We start from the raw sequence: 9,272 nt of genomic DNA, 5'->3' as shown, positions 1-9,272 counted from the left end.
TTAAAGAGAATTATTTATAGAAGAAAATTTATTTATAAAATACAATGTATTTGATTTTAAACAATTTAAACATTTTAATATAAATCATTAGATTAAGAAGGTTTAAATGTATATAAGAAAAATTTAAATACATACTCTCCCAATTTCACCACCTTTGTACAGATCCAAGTCAGCTTCTAGCGCTTTTCGCGGAAACGATGGTAGCTTCATGAGCTCTTCGTGAAGAAACACAACTCTTTGCACTACCATGTCGACATTCTTTAAAATCGCCCAGGTCAACAGCACCTTTCCTATTTCTACGAATTTGTGCATTAATTCTTGCCGTTGCAACGCATTGAATGCATCTTCCTGCTTCATGTGAACGAGTTCAATTTGCGGGAATTGAGATCTCTTGAAAAAATAGTAGTCTCTAACGTATGATGATGGATTGTGTATTTGATCTGTAAGTTGATGAAAAATTTTAGCAATATTAACGGAATGGAATATTATTGCACAATAAAGATTGCTAAGTAAAATAAGAACTCACGCGTCTTGTAATCCACGAGGAAATACTCGTGATGCTTGGATTCTTCGATACCAAAAAAGTCCAAGGATTCTCGAAGTATTTGACAAAATTGCGTGTCCTCTTGCACCGGAAATTGCGAGGGTATTTCTCCGGCATCAGGATCCTGCGGACCATGAACGATGATTTTTTTCGCTGATGGAACGTTCGCTGTGAGTAGGATTGACGCATCGCATTGTTCCTTTCGCAGGATTTGCTTCAGATCTTTAAACATAATGCCGTGTACACTGTGCACCACCTGATATAAAAAAAAATCGTTATTAGCAATTTTATATTAATGATTAAATAAATAAAAACGTGTAAAGATTGAAAACAGGTTTATGTTTTACCATCCACAGAATTGACAATGCGGTTCCAATCAATTTTTGACCCTCCTCGTGTGGAGTGCGCACGTAAAACATGACATATCCAATAATGTAATTATAAAGCGCAAACGCAGCCTGTTGCGGTAACTTCGGCACAAATCTGACAAGATGTCTCAAAACCTTGAACATTAACTCTTGCTTCTCTCTCGTAAGACGTTCCAGTATGTATCGTAAAAACAGCGCGCTATCTTCCACCAAGCAACTCCAGATTACCTAATATAAAATAAATTAATATTATTAAATAACAAAACAATATAAAAGTACAGCTTACACATTTATTTTGTTTGTACCTGATATGCCACTTCGTACACCGCGTTTCCATCATCGGAGACTGCTGGATCATCCAGGAGATTAATAATTTGAACGATCGCTGAACACAGCGATGAAGGAAACAACGAAAGAGCTGATTGACTATGATGAGTTTGAGTATTCCTTGGGACAGTCTCAGCTGCATCTTCATCTCCTACATTACCTTTATTAAAAAAGGAGAGAAATATTGCAAGCAATGGATATTCAGAAAGAAATGGGTTGTATACCTTCATCACCGTGATCATCCCCTACTGGACTGGGCTCGTAAGCGGCTTGTACAGTAATTGGTATCGTCGTAATAAGAAAATTTTCTCTTTCTTCCCGTTTTTTGTCGTCCTGGGCCTGAAGAGCCCTCGTGATTAGTTCGGTCTGCTGCTTCTTCCGCGTTTTCGTTGCGGTCACCAGAGATCTCTAAATAAGAAGTGGCACGAAAAGTCTATTAATTTACAGTATCTAAAATATCTACAAGAATTTGATCTGAAAATAATTTTGTTTTGAGCCATCAAAATAATTATATATAACGCTTAAATATTGATGACAATACTGCAAAGACTTTTAATAGTTTCAGCAACCAGTTTGAACGGTCTACATAATTCTCTTTATCGTCCAAACAAAATTATTTTCAGATCTATATCTAGTTAAATTTTTGAATACTTCTGTTTCTGTTAGAAAATACAAAATTTCCAATATATTTAATAATTTTGTTATACTCTAAACAAGAATATTTTATGTAAAAAAAATATACACTCACTACTGCATTAATTCCTCCTTAATATTTATTCACTCACATGATGTTCCTGATTAATCGTGACCTCCTCCATTTTTGTTTTGACCTGAGGCATCCAGGGTGGATCCACTACCGGCAAGGATTCTATTCCGATCTTCGGCGAAGGCAGAGTAAATTCTATTCCTGGCGGAGGTACTTTGAAAGTTAAGTGAGCCGTCTCCTCCATCCGCGGCCACACTTGATATCGTAATTTCCACAGAACTTGAAATCGTAAAATGGCATTTATGCGCACACTAGTATTATTGTGCTGAAGGCCCTTATGCATCAAATCACTGGCCTGGTTCGGTGCTCGCACGGCCGATACTATAAAAAGTGCCGCTGCTGATGCAGCGACTTCTTGATTGGATTCTAATAAGAGCTCCCAGGCGACAGGCAATACTTCCACGAATAAATCTTCCGTCATCACGACCGCCCCTTTGATTAAAGTAGCCAAAGGTGCATGAAAAGCGTCCTTTACTTGAGTCTTTACGTATTTCAAGACCGGCGGTGGCTCTCTATCTTGTTCAATGTCATATTTTGTTGTGGTTCTTCTCAAGGATTCCTTACCTCTTTCAGAGTCTTGCTCTGCAAGATCCTTCGAGGAATCCCTTTGAGTCAATCGACCGGATTGAGAACCATCCAAATTTTTTTCTATTCTATAAAAATATTTATTAAATTAATATCAAGTGTAATTTAGAAAAAGATAATTATTAAAATCTTGATTAGGAATTTTTACAGTTAAGTATGTGTATATTGACAAAAGTATTTAGTGAATTAATAATATTCTATTAATTTTACACAGAGAGAATATCCATTTAATATTTAATAAGTTAAATATTTACTTAATTAACGAATAGTATCCATAGCAGTATATTTAAAAAAAATCTGAGTTACTTGTACTTGCGTCCCACGCTGTCTTTCCTTCGAATAGGTGATACCTGCGTGCTAGTTTGGTCAGATACTTTGCGGCTGCGTTTATCTTTCTTGTCATCCTTCTTATCAGAGTCAATATCGAATAAGCCCGTACCATTTAGTAAACCAAATTCCTCTCCATAGATTTTTCTCACCGACTTTATCAATCTACTACTAGCGCGCATTTGTCGGCGATGACAGAAAGGATGGCAGAAGTTCTGATGGGAGCAATACAAATTGAAAGACCTGGCGACCTGCACGAGCACCTTCATCCATGGGAAATTCTTATTAGTCTCATCGGTTTCGTTGCTATCACTTGGACTCTCCGGCGGCTGGTCGTCACTGAGAATGCCCGGCGATTCATCGCCACTGACTTCGCCAGCGACACCAGGTTCAGACGTATCGCTTCTATCAGACAGGGAGCTTACTTTCCTCTTGTTAGATTGAATCGAATCTGCGCGTTTTACTGTATCTATAGATCGAAAATAATGTTATTAAAACGCATATGTAATTATCGATATTAATATATAAATAAGATTAATTTCGTAATAATATTAATCTATATTTAAAAAAAACAGTTTATAGGAAAAATTAATTATGTTTATAGGGAATTAGTAATATTCACATTAGCTTCGATTTTTATTTTAATATTTTACTTACACGCCTCGCATTCCGTATCCTTGCCCTCCTTAGTATTGCGACGAAGCTTCAGGCTTCTCTTTTTAAACGAACCAGTCGTAGCAGTACTGCGACGAAGGAGGTAAGGTCTATTTTGAGTTGCCTGCACCCTCTTTGCTTTCTCCTTCTCGATATTTTGGGTTTCTTCACCTTGAATTGTAACATTTGATTTGCTGCTTCCTTCAGACTCATTATCGGGTTCGTAGAGGACAAAACTGATTTTGCGCTCCGCTATGGAATAAATTTATATTTTTGCCTATCAAATACTTCGTTTCCAAAATGTGTTTCCGTGATTTTCTTACAAATTACGCGCTTCATTGATTATATATTGTTCTAGACTAACCGACAACTTCGCGATCGCCTGCTATAGATTGAAGACTCTGCGCGGATGCCTGTGAATGGCCCATGGATGACAAAGCCACGCTCCACCGTCGATTCGCTTCTCGGCTGTACATTCTTTCCCAAGGCGGGGGACGTTCTTTCGTTAACAGTTTACTCGACTTCGGCAAAGTTTGATAAGTCTCTCTGAGAAACGCCGTCACTTCCAGCAGCAAAACGCAAGCGACGAGACGTAACGCGAAGGGACACTGGGATCCATAATTATTTATACTAGCTGAAAGTTAATCTTAATTATATTCTAATTGCTGAATCGATGTTCTCATATTTTAAGGACAGGTATTACCGTCATCGAGAAAATCTTCTTCTTCATCTTCCAAAATCAAATCTCTCTGTTTGCTCTCGTCAGATACTATGCTAGTTACCTGCTCCATGTTTTGCTTATCTTCAGCTAAAAACTCTTCCAAACGTGCTCCTATAGCCTGTTTTAATTACAATCTTATATTTTATTTTATCACAAACTCTTTCAATAAAAAAAAATGAAGTGTCTCTTGTTCAAAAATACCTCTGCCCATTGATAAAATAATTTTCCCGCCGTGCGTTGCAGTGTATGAACGCGTCTAAGTGCAGTAGAGGCGCTTCGATTGTTTATCGGCACAGACGGTCGAAACATGGGGAAATTGTGCTTCATCCATGCGGGCCAGTGGCCCTTGTTGCACTGATGCACCAAATGTGCGCATTCTAGTATCAAGCAGGCGCGAGATACTACCGGCGCGTATGGCTGTAATCGCATAGTTAAGTACATTTAATATCTATTACATTTTACAAAAATATAAAGTATGAAAATATAGGTGTAATCATTACAAGATCTAGAAGCGACGCCATTAGATGAGGATCGGGAACTGAGCCTGGTTGGCAAGTCTCCAGAAGAAAGGAGAATCGTAACATTCCTTCAAATACCGCGAAGCGTGGTACTAATCTTCTCTCTTTCAGTACAACGAACTCGGATTCTCTACAAACCTCGCCGAGCTCTATAGAATTCTTTCGACTGAAATCTAACCGAAAACATATGTGCATACTTGGATGGTGAATAAATATTAATTTTGTAGCAACAAAATAATTTACATGTAATCATATGTGCAAGGTGTCCCTTTTTTGTCAAAAAATATGTTAAATGCAATTTTTTTAATTTTCGATGTATATATCTTTAAGATTGGCAATATTTGACATTTTTATAAACATTTAATAATGATAAAAATATTTCTGATCGTCTTTACTTTATATACAAATAAAACTGCCAAATGTCCGTTTATTTAGAGAACATTTTTCTTATTTCCTGTTTCTTATTTCTTATATGCGGCTAAAAATGACAACTGATTAGTTTCAACTTTCTATACAAAAAAATTAATTTCTGTGATATGCAAACATAAATAACTCTTACAGTTTCCAGGCGTTTCTTCCATGCTTTCTTTCTTTTTATTCTTTCCAAAACCGATTTTATTCAGTTGATCCTCCATCCGACGTTTTGCCTTTTGCAAAGATATACCAACCCTAGGAAAAAGTCGCACTTCAATATGTATACGTAATTTCTTATTCTTTACTTCTTGACATAATGGAATAATTTATGTAGGCACGTAACAACGAATTAGTGTTTTAAATCGATTATTTACCCGCGACCGCTTCGCGATGCGCTGCGATGATGGCCGTAATGGAAGCTGGGTTGCCTAACAAAGCTACCGTCTGTAGGCGACTCGCTACTTTCATGGCTATCGGTAGAATCGGTCCGACTATACTCTTTCCGGAACCAATTAACTAAAACCGATCGAAACGATTTAATATAATGGCTCACAGTGCTCCGCAAATGATACGTGCAATTCCTGCTGCTCACCGATACCGCCAATTTGAAACCGCGTCGATTTCCGCGGTCCCAAAGAAGGCTCGCCTAGAATACCTAAATTACGTTCGCTCTGCCTGGGTGTCAACACATGATGTTTTTTACGCAGATTGCCCAACGGGCTTTGACTAATCTTTACGTTTTCCTCGCTCAATTCCGTCTCGAGAAGACTCTGTAAATTCGATCCCGCCTACCCAGTTAACCCTTTTAATACTATACAAAATGACAGACAACAGTGTAATTATTTTGCGATTATTATTATTGTAATATTTACAGCGCAAGTGGACGATGTGCTCCTTTTCTTAAAGAGGAACTTTCGTGTGCCTCTATCGTCAACGGTGTAACAGGTGTCTCCCCCGATATCTGCATGTTCCTCTAAATCCGATTGATGAATATGTCTGCGAAATTAATATTAAATATGTAGAAGGATCCTGTGATAATTCTTGAAAAGCATTTATTCACTTCTCAAATAATATTTTCTAACAAGATCACTTACAATTATTATTAATCCGAGAATAACCACTTGAAATGTTTTTACATCTTAGCGGCAAAATGTGAATTGTAAAGTGAAATTGTATTTGTTTACATTTTTCTTCCTTTTTGATAACTATTTTCTACAAATCTTTAAATATATTTTTTCAACAAAAATTTGCAATAAAAAGGGTCATGTTAATCAAAATCTTTGTTTTAGAAATACTGTCATAATAAGCTACTTAACTTGTTTATTTCATTTATAATGTTTGGTTTTTACTTTTTTCAGAAAATTGTGATTAAATTCATATTTATAATGTTCTCAAATATTAATAAATCGAAAAAACAATTAATAATATATAATGTAGCATGTCAGATAATTATTCCTGGATTAGAACGTTCATATTTATCGACATACCTTATGACACGTGTTGTCTGCATATTGCTGTTACATCGTTTATTCGGTCGATCAGCGGAATCCAGGATTCCACTTAGAGCGACCCGTCGGAAAATACCACCGTGCGCCTCCTTGACGTACGTCATCAACTGTCGCACATCACAATAGAGGCTGATGTTCTCTTGAGTCTTTAGCTGCTTTGTGGAGCCGATGAGACGCGTCACCAAGACCTTAAAGACGCAGGACATGATCTGCCCTTCGATACCGCGCGCTCCGTAACCGCCGGCATTGTACGACGTCGCGACGCCGCTTGCTGTTGCGACATTTCCGCCGCTTGCACCCGAAGTACCGACTCCACTTCCGCCGGTTCCGGAACCGATCATGCCGGCACCGAAGTTCGTCGCGTATCCACTTTGGGATGTCACGTCGGGCGATTTTCCCGACATTCTCTTCTGATCTAAGAAAATGATAAAAAAACATATCTTCTTTATATTAATAACAATAAGTCAATTTTTACAAGATTTTATACAAGATAAAATGATCTCTAAATTAGCCTTTAAATTCTTTGGAGCGTAATTTCACAGCAAAGAGTAAAAATCGAGCCAGTCTTGACAAAGAGTAACTCAATTTTCAATCTTTAAGAGTGAAATTTTATTTTTTAAAGTAAGATTTACTCAAAAGTTTTAGAAAGTAAGTATAATAGAGTTTAATTGAAATTCGCATTTAATTTACTCACTAAGCGGCGATAGCAATGAACTCGGATCAACGCAATATCCGACATATGCGTGAAAGAAGTCCAAGATTTCCATCAATGGTTGCTCTCGTATCATCGTTCGTAAGAATCTCGAGAATTGACGGGAACTCGCGCGATGCAATTTTGTCAGGATAGTTTGACCTTGGGAGCGACAAATATCAGCCTGAGGACCACGTACTCCATCCAAGCAACCGTGTGGGCAGCCTAAATGCCTCAATACTCTGATCACACAATTCATGAGGAGATTGTGAGCAGTCGGCTTGCTCTTACTCGAATCGTATCCATATTCCTGATGTAATTCTGTTGGCGAATCTTGTTTCTTTCCTGTTTCCGATTTATTGTCAATTCCTGTACCAGATCCTGACAGAAATAAAATTGACTTCGAAGTGAACGTAATTATATAATAAGTTATTATTAATGATTCTTTTATTTTATTTTTATTTTGAAACTATAGGAATTTAATTTAATACTGAAATAGTAGTGATCACTACTGAATAGTAGTGATTAATTATTTATTTTGAGTATTAAAATTACTATATATTACATACTAAACAACAGTGTTTTTAATACTCCAAATATATCATTCTAATAATATTCCAAATAAATAAATAATTATTTTCCAGTGTTAAATTTCTTTAAAGAAAGAATAGGAAAAACAGAAATTATTTAAAAATATAAAATTATTGTTTAAAATATTACTACATTCTAAATAATGTATAATTATTTTAATTAATTTAATTTGCCTGCATTACTGCCGATGGCTTCCTCTCGAAGGCAATGCTTCATCACTCCCATATCCATTAAAAGTTCTATCAAGTTCAGTATAATCTCGCAAACTCGCGGTGTGCAGGAGGTGTTATCTCGTAAGGCAACGAAATGTATCGCCTAGAATAAAAAGCGTGTGTATTTTATTTATTCAGAATTGAGAAAATGCAATATTATATGTATTTATCATTTACCTTCAAGACGACTTGAAGATCGACATCACCTTCTTTGGTAATGTAACATGAGGAGCCCGGAGCTTCTGGTATTTCGTCGCTCATATAAGTGATATTAGAATCCGTTTGGGACCTCGTGAGACTCGGTTTCCTCTCAGAACACAAACGACCACCTTGAACGCTGATGACATCTAATTGACTGTCGATAGATCCCTGAAGAGCAAATGAGAGGCTTAAAAAAAATTAACAACGATAACACTATTAATTAAATTGTATCTTGCATATAAGTGGGAAAAAAGAAGAAATAAATTTAAAGATTCTCTTCTGACTTTATCGTGCGATCGTACTTTGCAGAAAATCGCAGGTTTCTTTACCTGACGCTTCATGTAATCGGGGGATGGGGTTGGCGTGTGTTCCGTGACGGTGATAATAGGGTTCGGCACGGTGTAAGACTGACTATAAAACTGACTCTGCTTTCTCTCGATGCGGGTATCGCCGACGTACCTATAAAACAGTGTAGATTAGAAGTTCAATTCGACAGTGTTTCAAATATCCTCATGCCACTTGCCAATGTGAGCCCTAGTCAAGCACTACGGTCTCTTTATGATTTCGATCTACGATCGTGCGTCTGTTATTCACATGCACGATGATTTTTAACAACTTTTCGTATCAACGTTGCCCATACAATCATCTCAATCTTACAAATTGAAAGGCATTACATAATTAAAAAATACATTTTGATAATTTTAAATACATAAAGAAAAAAAGAAAGTTTTAGTTATAGTTTAGTTAATAGAAGTAGTTATATTAAAAAAATTAAACTGTAAAATTTGTATTGAATAAATATTAAAGTTAATTTAATTTCTAAAAGATGGATTAAAATTGTTGTT

General features: G+C 36.5%; 1 protein-coding gene across 1 annotated transcript in view; it reads right to left on the bottom strand.

Annotated features, from left to right (window-relative positions):
- Positions 1-9,272, bottom strand: part of LOC108749801 (protein unc-80 homolog) — a 26,668-nt gene that overhangs the window by 9,206 nt on the left and 8,190 nt on the right. The window contains exons 18-38 of the mRNA XM_018488774.1: positions 8,757-8,886; positions 8,404-8,595; positions 8,188-8,329; positions 7,427-7,804; positions 6,712-7,147; positions 6,097-6,220; positions 5,817-6,012; positions 5,599-5,740; positions 5,370-5,479; positions 4,793-4,983; positions 4,494-4,709; positions 4,275-4,410; positions 3,936-4,205; positions 3,575-3,823; positions 2,897-3,386; positions 2,025-2,658; positions 1,464-1,647; positions 1,218-1,399; positions 892-1,140; positions 527-800; positions 136-440 (exon numbers count right to left, since the gene is read on the bottom strand). Coding sequence (XP_018344276.1) covers positions 136-440; positions 527-800; positions 892-1,140; positions 1,218-1,399; positions 1,464-1,647; positions 2,025-2,658; positions 2,897-3,386; positions 3,575-3,823; positions 3,936-4,205; positions 4,275-4,410; positions 4,494-4,709; positions 4,793-4,983; positions 5,370-5,479; positions 5,599-5,740; positions 5,817-6,012; positions 6,097-6,220; positions 6,712-7,147; positions 7,427-7,804; positions 8,188-8,329; positions 8,404-8,595; positions 8,757-8,886 — 5,230 coding nt within the window. The remainder of the gene's footprint in view (positions 1-135; positions 441-526; positions 801-891; positions 1,141-1,217; positions 1,400-1,463; positions 1,648-2,024; positions 2,659-2,896; positions 3,387-3,574; positions 3,824-3,935; positions 4,206-4,274; positions 4,411-4,493; positions 4,710-4,792; positions 4,984-5,369; positions 5,480-5,598; positions 5,741-5,816; positions 6,013-6,096; positions 6,221-6,711; positions 7,148-7,426; positions 7,805-8,187; positions 8,330-8,403; positions 8,596-8,756; positions 8,887-9,272) is intronic.

Source organism: Trachymyrmex septentrionalis, unplaced genomic scaffold, assembly GCF_001594115.1.
Source record: "Trachymyrmex septentrionalis isolate Tsep2-gDNA-1 unplaced genomic scaffold, Tsep1.0 scaffold313, whole genome shotgun sequence".
In the NCBI taxonomy this organism is placed as follows: domain Eukaryota; kingdom Metazoa; phylum Arthropoda; class Insecta; order Hymenoptera; family Formicidae; genus Trachymyrmex; species Trachymyrmex septentrionalis.
Note: the sequence above shows the minus strand (reverse complement) of the source record. Positions and strands in the feature narration are given on the sequence as shown.